The 27524-nt window shown below is 47.3% G+C and overlaps 1 protein-coding gene and 1 long non-coding RNA gene across 5 annotated transcripts in view; one reads left to right on the top strand and one right to left on the bottom strand.

Moving 5' to 3' along the window:
* Positions 1-20811, top strand: part of ACP7 (acid phosphatase 7, tartrate resistant (putative)) — a 32396-nt gene extending 11585 nt beyond the window's left edge. The window contains exons 6-13 of the mRNA XM_079985614.1: positions 566-628; positions 2770-2884; positions 3005-3118; positions 8103-8160; positions 10666-10733; positions 12846-12917; positions 18727-18864; positions 20309-20811. Of these exons, the coding sequence (XP_079841740.1) occupies positions 566-628; positions 2770-2884; positions 3005-3118; positions 8103-8160; positions 10666-10733; positions 12846-12917; positions 18727-18864; positions 20309-20374 (694 nt within the window). The 3' untranslated portion in view covers positions 20375-20811. The remainder of the gene's footprint in view (positions 1-565; positions 629-2769; positions 2885-3004; positions 3119-8102; positions 8161-10665; positions 10734-12845; positions 12918-18726; positions 18865-20308) is intronic.
* The window catches only part of LOC307221386, a 225939-nt gene continuing 202741 nt past the window's right edge, over positions 4327-27524 (bottom strand). Inside the window, exons 2-4 of one of the 4 annotated variants that reach the window (XR_013841349.1) lie at positions 21729-22763; positions 20807-21427; positions 4327-4477 (exon numbers count right to left, since the gene is read on the bottom strand). This is a non-coding gene — a long non-coding RNA (uncharacterized lncRNA). Of the gene's footprint in view, positions 4478-8706; positions 8767-20731; positions 21428-21728; positions 22764-27524 lie in introns of those variants that run through there. The other 3 variants (XR_013841350.1, XR_013841351.1, XR_013841352.1) reach the window with 3 other exon arrangements.

The following is a 27524-nucleotide window of genomic DNA, read 5'->3' as shown; positions in this document are numbered from 1 at the left end:
TTGGTTGCCCTCCTCTGGACACGTTCCAGTTTGTCAGTGTCCTTCTTGAACTGTGGTGCCCAGAACTGGACACAGTACTCCAGTACATCAAAGAAGCTTGCCCACTATCTTTATGGCCCAGGTTGCATGCCTGGCAAAGCAACTGGGCTGTGTACGCGACTTGTCAAGCAAGAGAAATGGGCAGTGGAGGAAATGGCCAGAGATGCAGAGGCTTGTGGGATTTGGTGATGAAATTATTGTCAATGAATCAAACCCAGTCAACACAATGCATTCATCGTGGACACAACGGCTTGATGCATATTTTATAATTCCTCATAGTAATCCCACCTGACCCCACACTCTGGATATTTGCACTCCTACATTTATGTACAAATAGCAACATCCTGAACTTGGCCCGGTATCAAATCGGCAACCGGCACAGATCCCTGAGCACATGAGTTACATGCTGACAGAAGGGCGGGATATAAATAAATTTATTACTATTGCATATAAACTTTATAATGAAGGGCAGGGGCTGTGACGTCCCTCTCCCCCCGTGACTTTCTCCCTTCGCTTCCTCTTTCAGCAACTTCTCCAACTACCGCTTCCGCTTCAACATGCCCGGTGACACGGAGAGCCTCTGGTACAGGTGGGTGTCGTCTAGCCCAGGCCAAGCGGCCGGATTTCCTGCTTGTTTGTGGCCGTCTTGCAAAATGCTGAAGAGGTGGCGTGTCACTAGAGCCATCCGGGTAATGTGTGCATTTATGCTGATTTGCGTAAAATGCAAGCTTCCTGAAAAAAAGGGCCTATTGAAGAAACCATCACCGTTACCTTGAGGGCATCGCTGGCCATGCCCAGGAGAGCTCAGGGGTTCACAAAGTGAGTGGCAGCGCCCTCTGCAGAAGAGGGGGTGGTATTCCCCAGGGGGCCCTAATTGAGGCAGGGGTTTGCTGAAGGTGTAAACGACTCTCAGACTCTGAAAAGCTGGTATCATGGGACCAAGTTCACCCGTTGGGTGAATTAATTAAACTAAATAGTTTTAATTGGATTTTGAATAAACGGGCAATTCCTTGTTCCTGGCTTGAATTTTATTGTGTCGTTATCTTCCTTAGTGGGTCTTGCAAAACGCTATTCTGAAAAGTGCTTTTCATAGAGTAGAGGGCACTGGGGATGAGTTTACGGAACTGCAGGGGCAGGGATCCAAAAAAGTTTGAGAGCCACACAGCTTCTCAATCCTAGAATTGTAGGAAGGGACCCCGAGGGACATCTAGTCCAACCCCCTACAATGCAGGAATCTCAACTCAAGCATCCATGACAGAGGGTCATCCAACCTCTGCTTAAAAACCTCCATGGAAGGAGAGTGCAGCAGCTTCCAAGGGAGTCCGTTCTCCTGTCAAACTGCTCTTACTCACAGAAAGTTCTTCCTGATGTTTAGACGGAATCTCCCTTCTTGTAACTTGGAGCCATTGCTTCGGGTCAATGACTCAATGCTGGGTAAATCGGTTAGAAGAATTTGGAGCATCTCCCGAGAGCAATTGGCTGGTTTTAACACAAGCCAAGCTGGGTGCACAGGAGCGTAGAGGAGAGGCAGCTGTGAGCAGCCCAGCCTGGTGCATTCTAGGCATAGCTGTCAAGCGTCCCTTATTTGGCGGGACAGTCCCTTATCCCAGCACCATGTCCCGCTGCTGTCCCTTATTGATGATGTCCCTTAAATAAGCTACTGAAGGTAATGGAGCCCTTTCTATGCCCAGCTGTCCTTTGTCAACAACAAATTGTTGCTGTTTTATTTTTGTGTTGAATATATGCTGTATGGTAATTTATGGACCTATTAGGTATCTAAAGCCATTTGCACGCAACAAAATATGTATTTTGTCAAAGTAATTGTTGATCCCTTATTTTGGTTGCTGATCCCTTATTTTTGAGGCTGCTGGTCCCTTATTTTCAAATCTGTAAGTTGACAGCTATGATTCTAGGGCTGGGCCTTGCCATCTTGAAGTGTGACACTCCTAATAATAATAATAATAATAATAATAATAATAATAATAATAATAATAGTTTATTATTTATACCCCGCCCATCTGGCTGGGTTTCCCCAGCCACTCTGGGCAGCTCCCAACAGAATATTAAAAACACGATAAAACATCAAACATTTAAAAGTTCCCTAAGCAGGGCTGCCTTCAGATGTCTTCTAAGCATTAGGTACAGTGGTACCTCAGGTTACAGACGCTTCGGGTTATGTGTTTTCAGGTTGTGAACCGCGGGAAACCTGGGTTTTGCTGCTTGTGCATGCCCCAAAAGGCCAAATTGCGTCACACACATGTGCAGACGCGGCGCTGCAGGTTATGAACGCTGCTGGTTGCAGACGTGCCTCCGTCATGGATTACGTTCTCAACCCGAGGTTCCACTGTAGTTGTTTATTGACTTGACATCTGATGGGAGGGCTTTCCACAGGGTAGGCGCCACCACTGAGAAGGCCCTGTGCCTGGTTCCCTGTAACCTCACTTCTCACAGTGAGGGAACCGCCGGAAGGCCCTCAGAGCTGGACCTCAGCATCCGGGCAGAACGATGGGGGTGGAGATGCTCCTTCAGGGATACTGGGCCTTTGAGGCCGTTTAGGGCTTTCAAGGTCAGCACCAACACTTTGAATTGTGCTCAGAAACGTCCTGGGAGCCAATGTAGGTCTTTCAGGACCGGTGTTATGGGGTCTCGGCGGCTGCTCCCAGTCATTCCTTACATAGTGAGGCTTGTTGGTTTTCTGGGGTCCCCTGACTTCTCATCTTTCCCCCTCAGCTGGGATATTGGACCTGCCCACATCATTTCCTTCTCCACCGAAGTCTACTTCTTCTTGAAATATGGACAGCAGCTCGTAGCAGAGCAATTTCAGTGGCTGGAGAAGGACCTGCAGGTGAGGAGCAGACCCCTGTTTTTTGGGGGGTGAGGTGGGAAGGGGGAAAGTGGCAGCTTGCCTCTGGGAGGGTTGGCATCACCTACCCACTGCTGATGGCTACTTTTCCCTCTCTGGCAGGAGGCGAACCAGCCTGAACGGCGCAAGGAACGCCCCTGGATCATTACCATGGGGCACAGGCCCATGTACTGCTCCAACAACGACCAGGATGACTGTACGCTGTACGAGAGCATTGTAAGTGAGAGGAAGGAATTGTAGGTGTAGAATGGACACCAAGGGTCATCTAGTCCAACCCCAGGCAAAGCAGGAATCCCTGGCAGATGGCTACGCAACTTCTGCTTCTGTGACGCGGCAGCTAAAAAAGCCAATGCAATTCTGGGCTGCATCAATAGGAGTATAGCATCTAGATCAAGGGAAGTAATAGTGCCACTGTATTCTGCTCTGGTCAGACCTCACCTGGAGTACTGTGTCCAGTTCTGGGCACCACAGTTCAAGAAGGACACGGACAAACTGGAACGTGTCCAGAGGAGGGCAACCAAAATGGTCAAAGGCCTGGAAACGATGCCTTATGAGGAACGGCTAAGGGAGCTGGGCATGTTTAGCCTGGAGAAGAGGAGATTAAGGGGTGATATGATAGCCATGTTCAAATATATAAAAGGATGTCACACAGAGGAGGGAGAAAGGTTGTTTTCTGCTGCTCCAGAGAAGCGGACACGGAGCAATGGTTCCAAACTACAAGAAAGAAGATTCCACCTAAACATTAGGAAGAACTTCCTGACAGTAAGAGCTGTTTGACAGTGGAATTTGCTGCCAAGGAGTGTGGTGGAGTCTCCTTCTCTGGAGGTCTTTAAGCAGAGGCTTGACAACCATATGTCAGGAGTGCTCTGATGGTGTTTCCTGCTTGGCAGGGGGTTGGACTCAATGGCCCTTGTGGTCTCTTCCAACTCTAGGATTCTATGATTCTATGCTAACACTCTCCAACCAAGAAGAGTCCTTTCCACTGTCAAACAGCTCTTACTGCCAGGAAGTTCTTCCTAAAGTTTAATGCGAATCTTCTTGCTTGTCATTTGAATCCGTTGGTTCGAGTCCTACCCTCTGGAGCAGCAGAAAACAAGCTGACTCCCTCTTCCTTGTGACAGCCCTTCAGATCTTCTTCTTTGGCGATCCCTCGTAGCTGAGTAGGATTGTCTTCCATAAACACGGCCTTAACAGTGAGTCCATAAGTGGCTGTGGAGGCCAATTCTGGATCCACATGTCCTTCCACAGTGGGGACATTGGTTTCCAGGCAGGAGTTGATCACGGTGTGGATTTGCCAAGCGTGCCTTCCTCTTAGCACGTTTCTCCCTTGAGTTTGAGTGTCTTGAAAGCCCATGACACCTTTGGTAAAGGTGGTGTAGTGGTTAAGGGTGGTGGACTCGTAATCTGGTGAACCACATGCAGCTGCTGGGTGACCTTGGGCCAGTCACACTTCTCTGAAGTCTCTCAGCCTCACTCACCTCACAGAGTGCTTGTTGTGGGGGAGGAAGGGAAAGGAGATTGTTAGCCGCTTTGAGACTCCTTAGGGTAGTGATAAAGCGGGATATCAAATCCAAACTCTTCTAAAGTCTGTTCTTCAATTGGAGTGTTCGCAGGCCAGTGTTTCACAGTTGTCTCTGTTCATGCTACATTTTTTCAGATTTGACTTGAAAGAGTCTTTAAACCTCTTTTGTTGACCCACCAGCATTACGCTCCCCATTTTTAAGTTCAGAATGGAGTAGTTGCTTTGGAAGACGATAATCAGGCATCCGCACAACACAACCAGTCCAACGAAGTTGATGTTGAAAAATCATTGCTTCAGTACTGGTGATCTTTGCTTCTTCCAGTACACTGGTATTAGTTCGCCCGTCTGTGATGTGCAAAATTTTTCGGAGACATTGTTGATGGAATTTTTCGAGGAGTTGGTCTCATCTTTCCCAGGCTAAACATACCCAGCTCCTTCAACCGTTCCTGGTTTGGTTTCCAGACCCTTGATCATCTTGGTCGCGCTCCTCTGCAAACCTTCCAGCTTGTCAATATCCTCCTTAAACAGGGGTGTTTATGCCATGTCCCACCGATTCACAGAGGCTGTACCGATTCACAGAGCATACAGTGTAGAAAAAGGGCTTTTCATGCTTGGCACAACTAATTCCATTTGACCCAGATACTAGGAAAAGCAGGAGGCTGTGGAAGGAAGGATCCCCTTCAGCTCCTAAGATTTTACTATCTTTGCCACCGTGAGGGCTAGAAAATTGTTTTTTAGCTTATTAAAATGAGAGCGGAGGTTTTTTGGAAGCTGGGTTCTCTGCTCAGAACCACATCCTGTCTTCTGCAGAACTGAGGTGGGGATGCATTCTTATAATAAAAATAAAAATAACAAGTTTTATTTATACCCCGCCCTCCCTGGCCAGAGCCGGGCTTAGGGCGGCTAACACCAGTAAAATTACAGTAAAAACATAATAGGAAAAAACCCCAATTTAAAATACAGGTTAAAATGCAATTTAAAATGCAGCCTCATTTTAAACGTAGCCCATAGATCAAGACCCTAAGGGGAGGGATACGTAAGGATCAGACTGAGTCCAAACCAAAGGCCAGGCGGAACAGCTCTGTCTTGCAGGCCCTGCGGAAAGATGTCAAGTCCCGCAGGGCCCTAGTCTCTTGTGACAGAGCGTTCCACCAAGTCGGGGCCAGTACTGAAAAGGCCCTGGTCCTAGTTGAGACCAATCTAACCACCTTGCGACCTGGGACCTCCAAGGTGTTGTCATTTGTGGACCTTAAGGTCCTCCGTGGGGCAGACCAGGAGAGGCGGTCCTGTAGGTACGAGGGCCCTAGGCCGTATAGGGCTTTAAAGGTCAAAACCAGCACCTTAATCCTGACCCTGTACTCCACCGGGAGCCAGTGCAGTTGGTAAAGCACTGGGGGAATATGCTCCCATGGCAGGGACCCCGTAAGGAGCCTCGCAGTGGCATTCTGCACCCGCTGGAGTTTCTGGGTCAGCTTCAAGGGCAGCCCCAAGTAGAGCAAGTTACAATAATCAAGCAATTATTATATAGTAATCCCTAAGAACCTAGGAAGAGCCTACTGGATCAGGCCAGTAGCCCATCAATGCCTGTGGGAAACCAGCGAGTAGAATGTGAACCCCAAAGCGACTCTCCCCTCCTGGGGTTTTTAGAAATAGGCGTTCAGAAGGCATAGCCATTGCGGTAGAAGCCACTGAAAGCTTTCTACTCCATGAATTTGTCTTATCCCTCTTTTAAAGCTGTCGAGGTTGGTGGCCATTGCTGCCTGCTGTGGGAGGGAGTTCCACAGGGTTATAGAAAAAAAACTGCTCCCTTTTCCTTACTGGGTATTCCAGGGCCTGTATAGAGTCCTTAAGTGGGTTCTCTATCATAACAGGAGCCAACCAGAGTACGTTGAGTAGCAAAGCGGCTAGTAAGCCTGATCTTTTTTCAAGGAACTGTTGTAACAGGGTCGTCCCCCCAAATACATACATCACAGAAGAAGGCAGTCTACCTGATAATGGTCACTGATTGCATTAGCTGGGCAATCTGGCCATTCTTTAGTTCCTGAATGCAGGCCACAGGTTCACCCTATTCATACACAAATACACCCTTAAGACAGGATTTGCAAGCAAAAAGACAATGGGAAGACTTTCCCCATTTGCCTCCGGTCCTGCAGACTCAGAGGAATATCTGAGGTCATTGGGAGAGTCAAAATGGCTTCAGGATTGCTCTCCCATGCTATTTGAGACACGTGGTTCATATATTTAGGTAGGTGTGCATTTATGAATATTTATTCTATATTTGAGACCTTAAAATTCTTATAACAGCAGTTTTAATTACATGCTGCGTGAAGAAGGGCTTTCTTTCACCTGCCCTGAATTTCCCAACATCCAGTTTCGTTGGAGGTCCATTAGTGTTATGAGAGAGGGAGGCAAACTTTTCTCTATCCGCTTTCTCCAAGACATGCATAATTTTTAAAATTTCTGTTGTTTCGCCTCTGACTAGCCTTTTCTCTAAACTTGTTGTTGTTTAGTCGTTTAGTCATGTCCGCCTCTTCGTGACCCCCTGGACCAGAGCACGCCAGGCCCTCCTGTCTTCCACTGCCTCCCGCAGTTTGGTCAAACTCATGCTGGTAGCTTCGAGAACACTGTCCCACCATCTCGTCCTCTGTCGTCCCCTTCTCCTTGTGCCCTCCATCTTTCCCAACATCAGGGTCTTTTCCAGGGAGTCTTCTCTTCTCATTAGGTGGCCAAAGTCTTGGAGCCTCAGCTTCAGGATCTGTCCTTCCAGTGAGCACTCAGGGCTGATTTCCTTCAGAATGGATAGGTTTGATCTTCTTGCAGTCCCTGGGACTCTCAAGAGTCTCCTCCAGCACCAGAATTCAAAAGCATCCATTCTTCGGCGATCAGCCTTCTTTATGGTCCAGCTCTCACTTCCATACATCACTACTGGGAAAACCATAGCTTTAACTATACGGACCTTTGTTGGCAAGGGGATGTCTCTGCTTTTTAAGATGCTGGCTAGGTTTGTCATTGCTTTTCTCCCAAGAAGCAGGTGTCTTTTAATTTCGTGACTGCTGTCACCAGCAGTGATCATGGAGCCCAAGAAAGTAAAATCTCTCACTGCCTCCATTTCTTCCCCTTCTGTTTGCCAGGAGGTGATGGGACCAATGGCCATGATCTTCGTTTTTTTGATGTTGAGCTTCAGACCATATTTTGCGCTCTCCTCTTTCACCCTCATTAAAAGGTTCTTTAATTCCTCTTCACTTTCTGCCATCAAGGTTGTGTCATCTGCATAGCTGAGGTTGTTGATATTTCTTCCGGCGATCTGAATTCCGGTTTGGGATTCATCCAGCCCAGCCTTTTGCATAATGAATTCTGCATATAAGTTAAATAAGCAGGGAGACAAAATACAGCCTTGCCGTACTCCTTTCCCAATTTTGAACCAATCAGTTGTTCCATATCCAGTTCTAGCTGTAGCTTCTTGTCCCACATAGAGATTTCTCAGGAGACAGATGAGGTGATCAGGCACTCCCATTTATTTAAGAACTTGCCATTTCACTAAACTAAACAGTTTCTCTAAACTAAAAAGTTCCAAACATTGCAAGCCTCTTTCACAGGGTAGTCTTGAGTAAGTGGTGGGCTGGCATGGATTAATCTGTTCTCTCTCTCTCTCTCCCCCCTCCCCCCCCAACTTCCCAGATCCGCCGAGGCCTCGACCCACAGCAGTTTGGCTTGGAGGACCTGTTCTACAAATACGGTAGGTCCCTGCCTGCACCTCCATTCTAGCTATCGGATCTGTTGAGATTATTATACATTAAACCAAAGCTAGCATAAATCAGCCCTGAAGAACTCCAACAGTGACACAGACCTCGGTCTCCTCACGGGAGACAATATTAACTTTTATAGCTTAAAGTTCTCTTCTCCGTACAGCCAGGCTCATGATGGCATGATCCTGGAAGAACTTGGAGGGGAGCTCTTCTGACAAACTGGTGCAACCAAGCAGGGCAAAGGGCACTTGTGAAACAATCAAACAATAAAATAACTTAAAATTGGGACGATCAAACAGTAAAATAAAATTGGCACAAGCCCTGAAGCATACTCCTTTGCAACTGAATGATGCAGCTTGAGAGCCAGTGTGGTGCAGTGGTTAAGAGCAGTGGACTCGTATTCTGGTGAACCGGGTTCGATTCCCCGCTCCTCCACACACAGCTGCTGGGTGACCTTGGGCCAGTCACACTTCTCTGAAGTCTCTCAGCCCCACTCACTTCACAGAGTGTTTGTTGTGGGGGGTGGAAGGGAAAGAAGAATGTTAGCCGCTTTGAGACTCCTTCGGGTAGTGAAAAAGCAGGATATCAAATCCAAACTCTTTCTCTTATTATTATTATTATGTACATGGCTAAGAACAAAAATAGAGGGCTCCCCTCACATTATAATAATTGTTTTTATAATTTAAACTTTTTATCACCTTCTACACAGATTAGAATTAATGTTTTTTTGCATGTATTGCCTAAGGACCAGCTCCTGGTCTAGGGTGGTATATGTGCTGGTCCAGGGGGGAGGTTACCGTGGGGTGAGGTCCAGGACCTGAGTTGAGGGTCGGCAGACAGTCCTCCTCGGGCGAAGTGGGGTCCACAGAGGGAAGCCGGGCAAGGACAGGAACTCTGGGGGAAACAGGACTGGATGCTGGCCGAAACAGCTCATCAACGACGTTGCTCCCGCAACCTGGGACCGGGCTGACTGGCCTTTATCTCCTCTGAGGCCAGGGGCGGCCCCGGTCCCCAGGAGACCCACCTCTCCTGGCCTGGAGGCGAGCACTCCTCCTGGGAGAAACCAGTTCCCTTCGCCTCTCTGCCCTGAGCCTCTGCAGTTCAGGAGAGGCTGGAGGGTTACTGGGCCCAGGGGGAGACTCACCTGCAGGCACTGAGTCCTCAACCACCTCTGGAGCCAGAGTGGATTCACCTGGTTCCTGCTCCTGAGGATCCGGCACAGGTGCAGGTGCTTCAGAATCAAGGCCCTGCCCCAGTTCAGCCGGCTCTGGAAGCGGGGACTCCTGCGCAGGCTGGGATTCCTCCGGTTCAGCCTTTGAATCGGATTCCCAGGCCATCACAGTATAGTTCATTATTATTATTTTATTATCGTTTTTATTAAGTTTTTCTAATTTACATTTCAAGATAATCATTTAGACAACCTTAAATCAATGGCTTCTCTTCTTCTCTTTCCATGGTTCATTTTGCATACTCTACAACCCTGCATATTTTACGTGAACTAAACCATTCCATTGTTATACCATCAAAACATATTTATACTGTTTATCTTAATGCTACCAGTGTTTTTAAATGTACACAACTTTCACCCAAATAATCAGTAAACATTTTCCAGTCTTCTTTAAATGTATATTCTTCTATAAATTAAATCTCAGAGGTGTGCCTATTCCACCAATTTAAGTTGCCATTCTTCCTTGTTTGGGACCTCGCTCATTTTCTTTTCGGGGCTCACAAAACACGGGCTGCAGTAGTAGCATACATAATGATTATGTATGATTAGCATACATAATCTTTTTCGACACCTGGGAATTTCTGACTAATTATCCCCAACAAAAAGGACTCTGGCTTTTTTGGAAAGGTACTTTCAAACGCGGGATGCGGGTGGCGCTGTGGGTTAAACCGCTGAGCCTTGGGCTTGCCGATTGGAAGGTCGGCGGTTCGAATCCCCGCGATGGGGTGAGCTCCCATTGCTCGGTCCCTGCTCCTGCCAACCTAGCAGTTCGAAAGCACGTCAAAGTGCAAGTAGATAAATAGGTACCGCTCTGGCGAGAAGGTAAACGGCGTTTCCGTGTACTGCTCTGGTTCGCCAGAAGCGGCTTAGTCCTGCTGGCCACATGACCCGGAAGCTGTACGCCGGCTCCCTCGGCCAATAAAGCGAGATGAGCGTCGCAACCCCAGAGTCGGTCACGACTGGACCTAATGGTCAGGCGTCCCTTTACCTTTACCTTACTTTCAAACAATTTTTTCCAATTCATTATATATCATTTCCCAATATTCTTTTCCCGGTTTACAAGTCCACCACATATGATAAAACATACCCTCTACCTCATTATTAATCTGTATGATGTTGCATGTTGAAGAATTTAATAGTAAATACATAAATGCAATGGAGCCGGCGACTTTGGGGAAGCAGAGGTTGGGGCATGGGCTTCTCTGTCAGTCTGGCACCAGCTGCTGTTCTCTGCCTTGGCAAAAGCCTCTTCTTCTCCTCCCTCCAGGGGTTGACTTGGAGCTGTGGGCCCATGAACACTCCTACGAGAGGCTATGGCCGGTCTACGACTACAAGGTGATTCCAGGCTTGGCAAAGGGGCAGCGTCCTGTTCAGAAGCAGAGAAGGGCACCCGAAACCTGGGATAAGGGGGAGAGTCCTTACCCCACAGCAGAATCTCCGCGGTGGGAGATTCGGAGACCTTGCTGGGTTGGAATCTGTAGAATCTGGCTCTCTGCCACGCCGGCTTCAGTGGCTGGGAGCAGCGAGCATCATCCTGGAGCAGGCATCCCCAAACTTGGCCCTCCAGATGTTTTGGGACTACAACTCCCATCACCCCTAGCTAACGTGGATGATGGGAATTGTAGTCCCAAAGCGTCTGGAGGGCTGAGTTTGGGGGTGCCTGTCTCAGAGTTTTGCCAGCAAATCCTGGGCCACGTGATCTCCTTTTGCAAAAGGGTCCCCTGCTCCATGGAACTGCCAATCCTCAGGCAGCTGGCCTTGAAGGGGCTGGTGCCATTCCACAGACTCGCCAGCAGGAATTTCACCACTGCTAAAAAAAGTCCTGCTCTTCTTACTTGAACAAGCCCAATCTCTTCTGATCTGGGAAGCTAAGCAGGGTCAGACCTGGTTAGTACTTGGCTGAGAGACAGTGTAGGAATACGGGCTGCTAGGACCTGGGAGACCAGAGTTATCTTGGCCCAGTCATGGCCTCTCAGCCTAACCTACCTCACAGGGTCGTTGTGGGGATTGAATGAGGAAGGGGGAAGGACCAGAGCTCCTTGGAGAAAAAGGTGGGATATACAGTGGTACCTCGCAAGACGAATGCCTTGCAAGACGAAAAACTCGCAAGACGAAAGAGTTTTTCGTTTTTTGAGTTGCTTCGCAAGACGGATTTCCCTATGGGCTTGCTTCGCAAGACGGAAACGTCTTGCAAGTTTGTTTCCTTTGTCTTGCAAGTTTGTTTCCTTTTTCTTAAAACCGTGCCTTCACTTCGAGGAGCAACTCATCGCACGCGGTGTGGTAGCCTTTTTTGAGGTTTTTGAAGACTTTGGTGATTTTTGAAGCTTTTCCAAAGTCCGTGCTTCGCAAGACGAAAAAATTCGCAAGACGGAAAAACTCGCAGAACGAATTAATTTCGTCTTGCAAGGCACCACTGTATAGGAAATACAGCAAATTTAAAGTACTGGAATGCTCTCCCCAGGGAAGTTTGCTTGGTGCCTTAATTACACACCTTTAGGCGTCAGACAAAAGCATTGCTTTTTAACCAGGCCTTTGCTTGATCTGATCCTATACCTTGGATCGGCAAACTAAGGCCCAGGGACCGGATCCGGCCCAATAGGCTTCTCAATCCAGCCCGTGGACAGTCTGGGAATTAGCATGTTTTTACATGGGTAGAATATGTCCTTTTATTTAAAATGCATCTCTGAGTTATTTGTGGGGCCTGCCTGGTGTTTTTACATGAGTAGAGTGTGTCCTTTTATTTAAAATGCATCTCTGGGTTATTTATGGGGCATAGGAATTCATTCATTCCCCCCCCCCATATAGTCCAGCCCCCCACAAGGTTTGAGGAACAGTGGACTGGCCCCCTGCTAAAAGTTTGCTGACCCCTGTTCTATGTTGGTTTCTGTTTTCCTTCACTGTGCAGCGAAATGCTTGTCTCGGGACATTGTTTTGCATTCCACAGTCAGAGTACTGTTGGGTTCCCACGGGAATGGGAGACTGGATGTGACGTTCACTGGTTTCCTGTTTTTCATTGTTTCTCTCGGTGTTCTTTGTTTCCGAGAGGAGTTGCTTCTCTGCTCTCGCAGAGGCAAGATGCATGTTTGTATTCTCTCAGCATAGAAGTGTGAATAAAGTTAAGAATGTGGCACATACTGCTCATCCTTCCGCTGTGTGTGACGACGCTCTGTTTGGGCTCCAGAGAAGAGGAGCCTGTATCAGCTTCAGCTTCAGATGGGCAGAAGCTGGTCAAAATCTCACATTCTATACCCTTTTAAAATGTGGCTACTTCCGGGGGGGCGGGGGGCGTGTGTTATTGGGTTGTTGTTTTTATAATGATTATATGTGTTGTGATCTTTTCTGTGAACCGCCATGAGACCTCCGGGTATAGGGCGGTATATAAACAACAACAACAACAATAATAATACAGTAAATGAATAATCCTCCTCATCTCTCTTTCTCCTTCAGGTTTGCAATGGCAGCACCAAGGCCCCTTATACCAACCCTTGTGCCCCTGTTCATATTATCACTGGATCAGCTGTAAGTGTGAGGTGTTGGGTGGGTGGGCAGACTTAATTTTAAATGGTGGCTTATGAGCTAATTACACCGTCCTTCTGAATATAAACAGAGTTCCTCACATACAGTGGTGCCCCGCAAGACGAATGCCTCGCAAGACGAAAAACTCGCTAGACGAAAGGGTTTTCCGTCTTTTGAGGCGCTTTGCAAGACGAATTTCCCTATGGGCTTGCTTCACAAGACGAAACGTCTTGCGAGTTTTTTTCTTTTTCCCCCCTTTTTCTAAGCCACTAATAGCCGATAAGCCGCTAATAGCCGCTAATAGCGCTAATCCGCTAAGCCGCTAATAGCCGTGCTTCACAAGACGAAAAAACCGCAAGACGAAGAGACTCGCGGAACAAATTAATTTCGTCTTGCGAGGCACCACTGTATCAGACTGTTTTGCCCATCTAGCCTAGTGCCAGGGTGCTGTCAGCGGCTCTCGGCTGGCTGCCCAAAAAGTATAAGACAAGGAAGAATTTCTTACAGGCCTATTTTATTTCAGTCTTTACAGAGAGGCTGTAGAACGCCTCTTGGATAATGGCGTTGTCCTAAGTGACTCTACACCTCCACCCCATCTCTTCTCCATTTGTCATTCTCTTCGTCTCCTCTATAGGTGCTGCTATGTGCTCCCTGTCTTTGATCTCTTTGTTCTTCTACTTTTAAGGCTCACCAGGTTCTGGGAGATGGAGGGCCTGGCATGCTTTCCGGTGATAAAGTGTCAGCCAGGTGTTGCTCTGGCTCTCCCACAATTCCCCAGCTTCCCCCCTAATCTGCCTCTGAGCTTCGACCTCCCGCAAACCCCTGTTGTAAATCTATACCGTCGTCTTCTTCTTCCTCCTCCCTGGAAGAGTCAGAATGGAGAAGCTGTTCTCCACCACTCCTCCTCTGCCCAGTCTCTTGACACCTAGGGCAAAACATAATATGAGTCTGCTAATAGGCCTACAGTGGTGCCTCGCAAGACGAAATTAATCCGTTCCGCGAGTCTCTTCGTCTTGTGGTTTTTTCGTCTTACAAAGCACAGCTATTAGCGGCTTAGCGGCTATTAATGGCTTAGCGGCTTTAAGAAAAAGGAAACAAACTCACAAGAACTCGCAAGATGTTTCCTCTTGCGAAGCAAGCCCATAGGGAAATTCGTCTTGCGGAACGACTCAAAAAACGGAAAACTCTTTCGTCTTGCGCGTTTTTCGTCTTGCGAGGCATTCGTCTTGCAAGGTACCACTGTATAGGAAGGAAGTTGAGCAGTTGGGGGAGAGGTGCAGGAAAAACAACTTACTCCTTAACTTAAAGAAAACAAAAGAGATCACTGTGGACTTTAGGGAATGTAAATTGAATATTCAGCCACTTATTATTGAGGGGAAGTGCGTGGAACAGGTCTCGGTGTTTCGATTTCTGTGAATGGAGTTGAGTGTTGAGAGATGACCTAACCTGGGGAGAGAACAGCAAAGACCTGATGAAGAGAGCACAGCAGAGGTTATATTTTTTGAGAATCCTTCAGAAAAACAATCTCTCAAAGGACCTCTTGATGGCATTTTACCATTGTACTGTGGAGAGTGTGTTAACTTATGGTCTCTGTGTGTGTGGTTTGGGAGCTGCACGGCCAGTGAAAAAACAATGCTATCCAGGGTTGTAAAGACTGCAGAGAGAATAATTGGGTGCACTCTTCCCACCTTGGATCAAATCTATTCTTCCAGGTGCCATAAGAAAGCTGCAGAGATAGCGCAGGATAGTGCGCACCCCGGAAATGATCTCTTTCAGCTTCTGCCTTCTGGAAGAAGGTCCAGGGTTATAAAGACCAGGACTAGCCGCCTGAGAAACAGTTTCTACGCAAATGCAATTCTGGTTCTAAACGCAGCATAAGGGGTCTCTTTAGTATAGTGTATTTTAAAATTGGGTTTCAGAGTTTTTAGGGGTTTTTGAATGTTTTACGTAGTTTTATAGTAGTTTTATGTAGTTTTATGTAGTTTTTCAATTTCATTGTTCTGCATGGGACAATGACAATAAAGATATCGTGTATCGTATATATCGTCATATGATCAGGCCAGTGGTGCATCTTGTGCATCATCCTGTTCTCACCGGAGCCAACGAGATGCTTCAATTGGAAATCCGCGAGCACAACATAAGTACAAAAGCACTCTCCCCTCCTGTGGTTCTCAGCCACTGGTATTCAGAAGCATTGCTGCCTCAGACAGAGTACAGCCATTGTGACTAGTAGCCACCAATAGCCCTCTGAATTTGTCTCATCCTCTTTTAAAGCCATCCCAGTTGGTGGCCATCGCTGCCTCCTGTGGCAAGGAGTTCTGTAGTTTAGCAATGCATTGCATGAAGAAGTAATTCCTTTTATCCTTAATTCCTTAAGGTCCTTAAATACAGTGGTACCTCGCAAGACGAATGCCTTGCAAGACGAAAAACGCGCAAGACGAAAGAGTTTTCCGTTTTTTGAGTCATTCCGCAAGACAAATTTCCCTATGGGCTTGCTTCGCAAGAGGAAACGTCTTGCGAGTTCTTGCGAGTTTGTTTCCTTTTTCTTAAAGCCGCTAAGCCGTTAATAGCCGCTAGGCCGCTAATAGCCATGCTTCGCAAGACGAAAAAACCGCAAGACAAAGAGACTCGCGGAACGGATTAATTTCGTCTTGTGAGGCACCACTGTAGCAACACCCTCAAGGTCCCGGGCCCTAAGGAAGTCAGATTAGCCTCAACCAGAGCCAGGGCCTTTTCAGTGATGGCTCCAGCTTGGTGGAATGCTCTGTCTCATGAGACCAGGGCTCTGCGGGATCTGATTTCTTTCCGCAGGGCCTGTAAGACAGAGTTGTTCCGCCTGGCCTTTGACTTGGAATCAACTTGATCCCCTCCCCTCTATCCTTTTTCCTTTCTCCTTCTCTGATGGAACTCCTATTTGGGGACTTCCCTGGCTTTTTTCTGTCCCACGTAGGACCAGTCTGGATAGTTGGCCTTGGTGAAGACTTGACGTTTTCATCCCCCCAAAAGTTTTTGAGTTTCTGCTGAAATGAGGCTGCATTTTAATGTCATATTTTAATCTTGTTTTTAAGTTGTATTTTAATCAATTGTTTTTATACCTGGTGTTAGCTGCCCTGAGCCCAGTCTTGGTTGGGGAGGGCGGGGTATAAATTATTATTTATTATTATTATCTGAGTGTCCTGAAACATTTGGCTTCATGGGATGTCCACGAGTTCTAGTGTTATGAGGGAGAGTGTTGTTTCCTCCCGCTGGTCACTGGTCTCCAGGATTTTGGGCAGAGAGCAGCTTTTGTCATCACCTTCCATCCATAGCTGTCAACTGTCCCTTATTTGGTGGGAAAGTCCCTTATCCCAGCGCCGTGTCCCGCTGCTGTCCCTTATTGATGATGTCCCTTAAATTTCCCGGGTTTCAAAGGAAGCAGCTCCCCTCCCTCTCTCCCTGCCGGCCAGGGGACAGTTGACAGCTATGGATGGAAGGTGATGACAAAAGCTGCTCTCTGCCCAAAATCCTGGAGACCAGTGACCAGCGGGAGGCTCCAACTGTGTTGCTTGGCTGCGTTGCTCACCCAATAAGGAGTCTAAGAATGACTGGGGGGTGGAGCTTGCATGCCTTGTGCCAATCAAATCAGCCGCGTTGCCTGGGGACTTGCCTTTGCTCAGCGCTTCCCAGCGGAGAGGTGACGGTGGTTTTCCTTGCTGCATCCCCTTTTGATGGGTTGCTGTGCTGTGGGAACCACCGCTTGAGGCTTCGTTTGGCTGCTGGCTGGGCTTTCTGCCTTTGGCTCGGAGGGGCTCAGAAGTTGAACATACCTGTGCCCCTTGGAAAATCCCTTATTTTGGCTGCTGATCCCTTATTTCCGAAGCTGCTGGTCTCTTATTTTCAAATCTGTAAGTTGACAGCTATGCTTCCACCTGGTAGCCTTCCAACCGGATATGCCACCCAATTGAATCTGGGACCTTCTGAATGCAACACATGGGCTCCAACTTTGACCCACGGTCCCATTCCTAAGTACTGAGTGGTTCCCTGGTTGTGATCGCTATCACAACGCAAGTTGGGCTACAAGTCAGAGAGTGCCATCTTGCTCTCCCCCCCCCCCCCCCCGTCTGAGCAGTTTATGGAAACACAGTGAGGGGAGGGAGAAGGGAAGCCTAGGCAACTGGAAGGGATTAGGGTAGGAATTCCTAAAATGGGCATCCCCTGTGGGGAGAGGCAGGGGATACTGGAAGGGTAAATGATTGCCAATCTTTGAAAACATTGTATCACTGGCTCAAGGTCATCAGATTTCTTCAGTTAATTAAACTAAAAGGTTTTAATTGGATTTTTTAATATAATAATATTTATTATTTTCCATACATAAACATAACAGAAGAAAAAGCCAACAATAATAAAGGAAAAAGAATGAAACGGAAAAAGAAAAAAGAACACAAAACATAAAATACATCAAATCACCACATAAGCTTAATTAATTAATCAAAATCCATCTTCATAAACATATTACTTGACTTCCTCAAATCTCTTCCATCTGAGTTTCTTAGTAATTATATATAGCAGTTTCCAATATCATTATTTCATAAAACCATATCACAGCCATAATTATATTTCCCAACTTTTCTTATCGTATGTTTTCTTATTTATTTATTTAATCCCAATTTAATCCTAGGCCTAATTGATTCTTTCAGGTGATTACATATCTTTAATATTACAATATTTATTCAAATAGTCTTTAAATTTCTTCCAATCTTCTTGGTGTTCCTCTTCTTTCTGGTCGCGGATTCTCCCGGTGAGATCAGCCAGCTCCATAAACTCCATCATCTTCATTTGCCATTCGGTTTTAATTGGGTTTTGAATAAATGCGCAAATAATAATTCCTGATTTGGATTGCATTGTGTTATTTATTATCTTCCTTAGTGGGGCAAGCAAACCGCTATTCTGAATAATGCATTTATAGGGTAGGAGGCACTGGGGATGAGTTTATGGAATCAGGGAGGCCCGAAAATGTTTGAGAACCCCTGGGTTCTCTGTTGTGCAGCTCGGCCAGCCCTCCCCAACCGGGTGCCCTTCAAACAGTGTGACGCGGCAGCTAAAAAAGCCAATGCAATTCTGGGCTGCATCAGTAGGAGTATAGCATCTAGATCAAGGGAAGTAATAGTGCCACTGTATTCTGCTCTGGTCAGACCTCACCTGGAGTACTGTGTCCAGTTCTGGGCACCACAGTTCAAGAAGGACACTGACAAACTGGAACGTGTCCAGAGGAGGGCAACCAAAATGGTCCAAGGCCTGGAAACGATGCCTTATGAGGAACGGCTAAGGGAGCTGGGCATGTTTAGCCTGGAGAAGAGGAGGTTAAGGGGTGATATGATAGCCATGTTCAAATATATAAAAGGATGTCACATAGAGGAGGGAGAAAGGTTGTTTTCTGCTGCTCCAGAGAAGCGGACATGGAGCAATGGTTCCAAACTACAAGAAAGAAGATTCCACCTAAACATTAGGAAGAACTTCCTGACAGTAAGAGCTGTTTGACAGTGGAATTTGCTGCCCAGGAGTGTGGTGGAGTCTCCTTCTTTGGAGGTCTTTAAGCAGAGGCTTGACAACCATATGTCAGGAGTGCTCTGATGGTGTTTCCTGCTTGGCAGGGGGTTGGACTCAATGGCCCTTGTGGTCTCTTCCAACTCTATGATTCTATGATTCTATGAAATGTTTAGGACTGCAACTCCCATCTGGAGGGCACCAGGTTGGCAAAGCCTGAAGAAGCTGTGTACTGTGGAAAACTCTAAGCTGCCCAGCCTTTGAGCCTCTTCCTTCCTCACCCCACCAGGGCTGCAGAGAGCGACATGACCCCTTTGTCCCCGACCCACGAGAATGGAGCGCCGTGCGGATTGAGGATTATGGCTACACACACATGCAGATCGTGAACAGGACTCATGTTTGGCTGGAACAAGTGTCGGACGACCAGGTAGGCAGCATTTAAGTCCTGCGAAAGAGCAATACAGAATAATAATAATAATAATAATAATAATAATAATAATAATAATAATAATTTATTTGTACCCCGCCCATCTGGATGGGTTTCCCCAGCCACTCTGGGTGGCTTCCAACAAAATATGAAAAATACAATAAAACATCGGACATTAAAAACTTCCCTATACAGGGAACAGATGTCTTCTAAAAGTCAGATAGTTGTTTATTTCCTTGACATCTGATGGGAGGGCATTCCACAGGGCGGGTGCCACCACCGAGAAGGCCCTCTGCCCGGTTCCCTGTAACCTCACTTCTTGCAGCGAGGGAACCACCAGAAGGCCCTCGGTGCTGGACCTCAGTGTTTGGGCAGAACGATGGGGGTGGAGACACTCCTTCAGGTATACTGGGTAGAGGCCGTTTAGGGCTTGAAAGGTCAGCACCAACACTTTGAATTGTGCTCGGAAACGTACTGGGAGCCAATGTAGGTCTTTCAAGACCAGTGTTATGTGGTCCCGGCGGCCACTCCCAGTCACCAGTCTAGCTGCAGCATTCTGGATTAGTTGTAGTTTCCGGGTCACCTTCAAAGGGAGCCCCACGTAGAGCACATTGCAGTAGTCCAAGCGGAAGATAACCAGAGCATGCACCACTCTGGTGAGACAGTCTGTGGGCAGGGAGGGCCTCAGCCTTTGTTCCAGATGGAGCTGGTGGACACCTGCTCTGGACCCAGAATGGACCTGTGCCTCCATGGACAGCCGTGAGTCCAAAATTACTCCCAGGCTGTGCACCTGGTCCTTCAGGGGCACAGTTGCCCCATTCAGGACCAGGGAGTCCCCCACACCTGTCCGCCTCATTCCCCAAAAGAGTACTTCTGTCTTGTCAGGATTCAACCTCAATCCATTAGCCGCCCTCCATCCTCCAACCGAATGCAGTGGTTTTCAATGGTGCAGCTCAGCTGTGGTCCAATGTCATCCAGGGTTGCAGCAGGCACAGGAACCATTCATAACCGCTGGATCCCCGATGAGAAGAAGCCTTGGGCCCCCGGATCCCATTCCCCTGCTCCAGACACAAAAAATTGTTCAATAAATGTTTAACGTTTACTAATTGGGACCCCCAGATGTGTCCAGCCCCTGCATTGTTTCCAGTATCGTTGTACAGTGGTACTTCGGGTTAAGAACTTAATTCGTTCCGGAGGTCTGTACTTAACCTGAAACTGTTCTTAACCTGAAGCACTACTTTAGCTAATGGGGCCTCCCGCTTGTGCTGCGGCGCCGCTGCTGCACGGTTTCTGTTCTCATCCTGAAGCAAAGTTCTTAACCTGAAGCACTATTTCTGGGTTAGCGGAGTGTGTAACCTGAAGCGGAGTGTGTAACCTGAAGCTTTTCCTGGAGGGACCCTAACCCCAAAGACATGCTCTCTCACTCTCTCTCTTTGCTTTTCAGAATGGGAAAGTCGTGGATGGGATTTGGCTGATCAAAGAGCTGCACGGCCCAGAAGCCTGGCACTAGCAGGTCCTTGGTGACCTCCCTGTACCCTTCCTGGTCTAGACGGAGTCTGGGGCCTTTGCCTTGTGACAACCAGCTTTCAACGCAGGAAGAAGAGGAAGCCACCAGAGCCATCTCCCCCACGAGTCCCAGAAGCAGTAAGAACATCAGATGATCACGGCGAGGGGATCAGGCCAACGGCCCATCTATTCCGGCACCCTCTTCCTGCAGCAGTCAAGATTCCCTCCAAGATTCCCTCCAAGCACAAGAGCACTTTCTCCCTCCCTGTGGCTCCCAGCAACTGGTATTCAGAAAAGTTGCTGCCTCCAGCTGGGAAGGCAGAGCACAGACATCATCGTCATCTATAGCCCTCATTTTCACTGGCTCACCCCATTAGGTTCTCCTGTTATGAAAAGTAGCATTTTCTCTTTTGGATTTGAGCTCAAGGAAGGTCACCAAGGCAGCCGTGGGTAGCAGGGCAGGCCATTATAGGGGGCGAAGCTTTATTTTTGCAAATCTCTCCAGTGCGGGGTCTTAAAATTATGCTGTGGGGTGTGAGGAATTCAAATCTGCTATGATTTTTGTGACTGGACAACGTTCAGCCTGTTTAGTCTACGTTGGATGAAGAAGCACATAAACTGCTTTAGGAAAAGCAAAGAATTTAAATTGTACCTTCTGAAAATAACCATAATAACCATAATAATAATAATAATAATAGAAAATTAATATATAACGTAACTGCAAGTACTTGGAAATCATTTTTGATGGTTGCTATGCAATTCTGCACACAATCTGCTTACCAAGCAACACTAAAAAAGGTAAAGGGGCCCCTGACCATTAGGTCCAGTCGTGACCAGCTCTGGGGTTGTGGTGCTCATCTCGCTCTATAGGCTGAGGGAGCCGGCGTTTGTCCACAGACAGCTTCTGGGTCATGTGGCCAGCATGACTAAACCACTTCTGGCGTACCAGAGCAGCGCACGGAAACACCGTTAACTTTCCCTCCGGAGCGGTCCCTATTTATCTACTTGCACTTTGACGTGCTTTTGAACTGCTAGGTTGGCAGGAGTCCAAGCAACACTAAATACAGTGGTTCCCCGCAAGACGAATGCCTCGCAAGACGGAAAACTCGCTAGACGAAAGAGTTTTCCGTTTTGGAGGTGCTTCGCAAAACGAATTTCCTATGGGCTTGCTTCGCAAGACGAAAATGTCTTGCGAGTTCCTGCTTTTTTTTTCCTCCCCCCCCTTTCTAAGCCGCTAAAAACCGCTAAACCACTAATAGCGCTAATCCGCTAAGCCGTCAATGGGCTTGCTTCGCAAGACGAAAAAACCGCTAGACTTAGAGAATCGCGGAACGGATTCTTTTCGTCTTGCGATGCACCACTGTAGTATTAATTAAACCAAAATACATTTGGAGTTTCCAAGCCTGTTCGGGGAGACGGGGGCATTTCGCAGGTCCCCAGCTGGCTCCAGCCACCGGCCAGCAGCCGGGCGAACTCCAGTTCTCAGAACAGTATCAATCAGCGACTCAAGCCTCGGAAACCTTTAGAGATTGAGTACGCTCTAATCAGCAGAGTCAACAACTCTTCACAATGGAAGTGGCTGACAGAGGCATATGTAAGCATATTTACAGGCGTTTATTCAGCATCAGGACAAAAGAAAAACATGTCTGTTCCCAGCAAGCTGCGCTGGAATGTAAACAGACATGTGACATACAACAGCTCCACACATCTGTTTAGGTGGAATGGAACATCATAATCCTAACAAAGCCTCGTTACAACTTTTTAGCACTCCTCATTTTTGGAAGTTGAAAAATGCAATCTGCCCTACTGTGGGTAGGATCCTGCCCTCTCTGCATTCTCCTCTTCAGCAACCACAACCTGGGATTTTTTCTGCCTTCTTTGGTGCAGTCTTTTCCTTCGCTTGCTCCTCAGCCAACTGCTCTTCCTCTCTGGAAGCACAAGATCTGAGGCAGGTGTTTGATTCGCATCTCTACTCAGAACATGACTGGGCAGAAAGTGAAAGGAAGTCTTCTCACTACACAGATTTGCAGGTGAAATTAATATTATTAAATGGCCGGTTGGAAATGACATGCAGCCGCAAGCTTTTTGAAAGAGTTAAGAGCCATGGGAGTTGCTGTCATCTATGCAATAATCTGGTGTGAATTGTGTTTTCCTGTAGTGCAGGACAGAGACAATATTGTTTTCCCCCCACGAGAAAGAAATTACTTGAATAAAAGTTTGAAAAAAGGGAAGCCCAGAATACTACAGTTCTTTTTTAAATTCAGCAACTAGAAACAGTTGCTTGTATAGATGACCCTTGGGGTCCCTTCCAATTCTACAGTTCTTTGATTCTATAACTACCTGCTCAAGCCGAGATATACTGAAACCTAAGAAGACAGTATCTGAAGAAGTATCTGAAGAAGTGTGCATGCACACAAAAGCTCATACCAAGAACTAACTTAGTTGGTCTTTAAGGTGCTACTGGAAGGAATTTTTTTATTTTGTTTTGACTATGGCAGACCAACACGGCTACCTATCTGTAACTAAGAAGACAGGTTGGTCACATCTAAAAAGATGACACAAAGGATGTTCACAGAAGGCACAAACTAGCCTGTATTAGTGCATTTTACCACGGTTTTGACATCATCATCATCATCATCATAATTTATTATTTGTACCCCGCCCATCTGTCTGGGTTTCCCCAACCACTTTGGGTGGCTTCCAACAGAAGATTAAAAATACGTTAACATCAGTCATTAAAACCTTCCCTGAACAGGGCTGCCTTCAGATGTCTTCTAAACGTCAGGTAGTTGTTTATCTCTTTGACATCTGATGGGAGGGTGTTCCACAGGGTGGGTGCTACTACTGAGAAGGCCCTCTGCCTGGTTCCCTGTAACTTGGCTTCTCACAGGGAGGGAGCCACCAGAAGGCCCTCGGAGCTGGACCTCAGTGTCCGGGCAGAACGATGGAGGTGGAGATGCTCCTTCAGGTATACAGGACCGAGGCCATTTAGGGCTTTCAAGGTCAGCCCCAACACTTTGAATTGTGCTCAGAAACGTACAGCGAGCCAATGTAGGTCTTTCAAGACCGGTGTTATATGGTCTTGGCGGCCGCTCCCAGTCACCAGTCTAGCTGCCGCATTCTGGATTACTTGTAGTTTCCAGGTCACCTGCAAAGGGAGCCCCACGTAGAGCGCATTGCAAGCGGGAGATAACCAGAGCATGCACCACTCTGGTGAGACAGTTTGTAGGCAGGTAGGGTCTCATCCTGCGTACCAGATGGAGCTGGTAGACAGCTGCCCTTGACACAGAATGGACCTGCGCCTCCATGGACAGCTGTGAGTCCAAAATGACTCCCAGGCTGCGCACCTGGTCCTTCAGGGACACAGTTGCCCCATTCAGGACCAGGAAGTCCCCCATACCTGCCCAACTCATCCCCCCAAAAGGCTACTTTTGTCTTGTCAGGATTCAACCTCGATCCGTTAGCTGCTATCCATCCTCCAACCACCTCCAGACACTCACACAGGACTTTCAGAAAACTGTAGCAGTGAAAATCTGGATTTAGAAAGCATGGGTCTCAGCGGTTTCCCCCTTACTGCTCCTTCCCCAGCCTGCAGCTTAGCTGTAAATCGGAACAAACCCAGCTGCTGTTTGCTCCGATCATGAGCGGATTTTTTGCTGGGGGGGGGGGCGCGTGAAGCAGTAGGACAAGTGGAAGTGTGGATCAGCCCTAAGACACACACACAATACAGTCTTGAAGGCATTCTAGATTTGCAGTGTTGGTGAAAAGCAAAGATTTTTTTTGGGGGGGGAGGCTTCCTGCCTTCAAATGGCCTCCCCTTGGATTTACTGCAGCCGGTGGGGCATGAGAAGGGGAGACGAAGAGGATGGGGTGGGGAGCAATGGCCTGGTCCCTTGGGGGGCTGGAGTATTTTTAGCCGGGTAGGTGACAGCATCTGTTTGACGCTTCCTCCAAGTGGCATCAGGGACGCAGGGACTCCAAGGGACGCAGGTGGCGCTGTGGGTTAAAGCCTCAGCGCCTAGGACTTGCCGATCGAAAGGTCGGCGGTTCGAATCCCTGCGGCGGGGTGCGCTCCCGCTGCTCGGTCCCAGCGCCTGCCAACCTAGCAGTTCGAAAGCATCTCCGGGTGCAAGTAGATAAATAGGGACCGCTTACCAGCGGGAAGGTAAACGGCGTTTCCGTGTGCGGCTCTGGCTCTGGCCAGAGCAGCGATGTCACGCTGGCCACGTGACCCGGAAGTGTCTCCGGACAGCGCTGGCCCCTGGCCTCTTGAGTGAGATGGGCGCACAACCCCAGAGTCTGTCAAGACTGGCCCGTACGGGCAGGGGTACCTTTACCTTTACCTTTACCAAGTGGCATCAGCAGCCTTGAATCTGTAGTTTTTCTTAATATTTAGATATTCCCCTGCTGGGATTCAGGCCGAGGAATAGGGAGAGACGTAGCTCAGAATTTAAATGCAGCTGGCTGCACCGCCAGGCCCCTGGCTTTCGTTGCTGCTGCTACTATTGGCAATTGCGCTCCCTTCACCTGAGGGCAGGTTGCAACATTAAAATACCAAACTAGGGCAAAGAGGTTTGTCTTCAGCATTTGGTGGAAGCTGTATAATGAAGGGCCCAATGGGCACTTTGTGGGGAGGGAGGGCCACAGCTTAGGGGCCACCACGGAGAAAGACACCTCCTCATGGGCCACACAATAAGTTTCTGGGGGTAGAGGAACTACTAAGAGGGCCCCCTCGGCCCATCTCAGCACCCGAGAGGGTATTGGGGTATTGATGAAGCAGAACAATGCCCTGAGGTCCACCGGTAAGTGGTAGAACATCTACGTACTATGCATGCAGAAGTTTCCAGGATCAAGACTAGGAACGATCATTTAATTCATTTATGAACTGCTTACTATGGGGCATTCCGAAGCGATTTACCACCTTTGTTGTTGTTGTTTAGTGGTGTCCGCCTCTTCGTGACCCCCTGGACCAGAGCACGCCAGGCACTCCTGTCTTCCACTGCCTCCCGCAGTTTGGTCAAACTCATGCTGGTAGCTTCAAGAACACTGTCCCACCATCTCGTCCTCTGTTGTCCCCTTCTCCTTGTGCCCTCCATCTTTCCCAACATCAGGGTCTTTTCCAGGGAGTCTTCTCTTCTCATGAGGTGGCCAAAGTCTTGGAGCCTCAGCTTCAGGATCTGTCCTTCCAGTGAGCACTCAGGGCTGGTTTCCTTCAGAATATATAGGTTTGATCTTCTTGCAGTCCATGGGACTCTCAAGAGTCTCCTCCAGCACCAGAATTCAAAAGCATCCATTTTTCGGCGATCAGCCTTCTTTATGGTCCAGCTCTCACTTCCATATATCACTACTGGGAAAACCAGAGCTTGAACTATACAGACCTTTGTCGGCAAGGTGATATCTCTGCTTTTTAAGATGCTGTCTTATAAAGCAGTTTATTATTATTATTATTATTATTAATAATAATAATAATAAAAATAATAAATTTTATACCCCACCCTTTCCGGTTCAAAAACCGGGCTCAGGGTGGCTAGCAACAAATTTAAAACACTTAATTGTAAAAACAACATAAAATACAGTATAAAAACCATGAATAACAATAAAATTCAAAAATCAAAAATCAATTTAGGGGAAATAAGCATTAGATAATCCCCAGGGCTAGCTGGCTGAATTGGTCCTACTTGGGCCAGTGAGGAGGCCAGGGGAGAATTAGCTGTGGGGTCTCAGAGCAGGTGATCTTCATAAAAGGGGAGGGGGGAGGGAAGGGAAATAAAAGATCAGGCTGATTTCAAATTAAAGGCCAGGTGGAATAGCTCTGTCTTACAGGCCCGACGGAAGGAGGTTAAATCCTGAAGGGCCCTGGTCTCATGGGACAGAGCATTCCACCAGGTCGGAGCCATCACTGAAAAGGCCCTGGCCCTGGTGGAGGATAGTCTTGACTTCCTTGGGGCCCAGGACCTGTGGTTATTCATGGACCTTAAGGTCCTCTGCGGGGCAGACCAGGAGAGGCGGTCCCGTAAATATGAGGGCCCTAAGTCACAAAGGGCTTTAAAGGTCAAGACCAGCACCTTGAACCTGACCCTGTATTCCACCGGGAGCCAGTGCAACTGGTAAAGCACTGGGTGAATATGCTTCATATAAAACAATGGTGCATATAAAAACAATTAAAAAGCCAATTATAAATATAAAACCAGCTTAGAACAACAGCACAAACGTAACGACCAATTCAGTTTCAAAACAAGATGCCAGCTGAGGTGATGATTTTAGAAGGCTGGAAGAGGAATGTCTTTCACAGGTTCCAAAAAGACAGCAGAGAAGGTTTGTGTCTGACATGCGGTGGGAGGGAGTTCCAAAGGTGCCACCACACTAAAGGCCATGAACCCGAAATTATGCAGAAGGCAGCTGAGCAGATACGATCTGCAGAACACCCTCTCCAGCGTGATGCAGGGGTGTGTTGGGTACGTACAGGGTAAGGCAATGTTTTAGGTATCCTGATCTGAATCTGCCTAGGGAATGCCCCCAACCCTGAAATTCAGCATAGCTGTCAACCGTCCCTTATTTGGCAGGAAACTCCCATATCCCCACGCTGTTTCCTGCTGCTGTCCCTTATTGATGATGTCCCTTAAATTTCCTGGAAATGACTGGCAGAATGCGAGACCAAGGTGAAGAGTCGGTGGAAGAAGATTGGAAAAAATTTAAAGTTTATTTACAGAAACATTGTAAAATTAAGGAATGTTAGAAGGTTGTTGGAATGAAGTAATGTGGTCTTAGCAGAAATGATATAAGGATTAGGTTAAAATTGAATTTTTAATTTGTGAAAGACGTGAATAACAGTATATCAAGATAAATTATTAGGATAAAAACAAAGTTGCAAGGATTTGCTGAAACATCTAATTGAATTAGAATACAAAAAAGGGAGGTGTGAGGAGGTCAAGGAAATAAGCAGATGAAAAATAAGTTACGGGAAGGTTTGTTTTGTTTTTTGTTTGTATTTTTCTGTGCTGTTTTTCTTTTCTATTTTTTTGTCTGTTTGTATTTAGTGTGAATTTAGTGTTTTCTTTTTGTAACCTTTAAAATTGGAATAAATATTATTTAAAAATAAATAAATAAAAGAACTGGCAGATGTGAAAAAAATAATAATAATAAATTTCCTGGGT

The sequence above is a fragment of the Podarcis cretensis genome, assembly GCF_951804945.1.
Source record: "Podarcis cretensis genome assembly, chromosome: 8".
Classification (NCBI taxonomy): Eukaryota; Metazoa; Chordata; class Lepidosauria; order Squamata; family Lacertidae; genus Podarcis; species Podarcis cretensis.
This window is presented reverse-complemented; position numbering and strand designations above follow the sequence as displayed.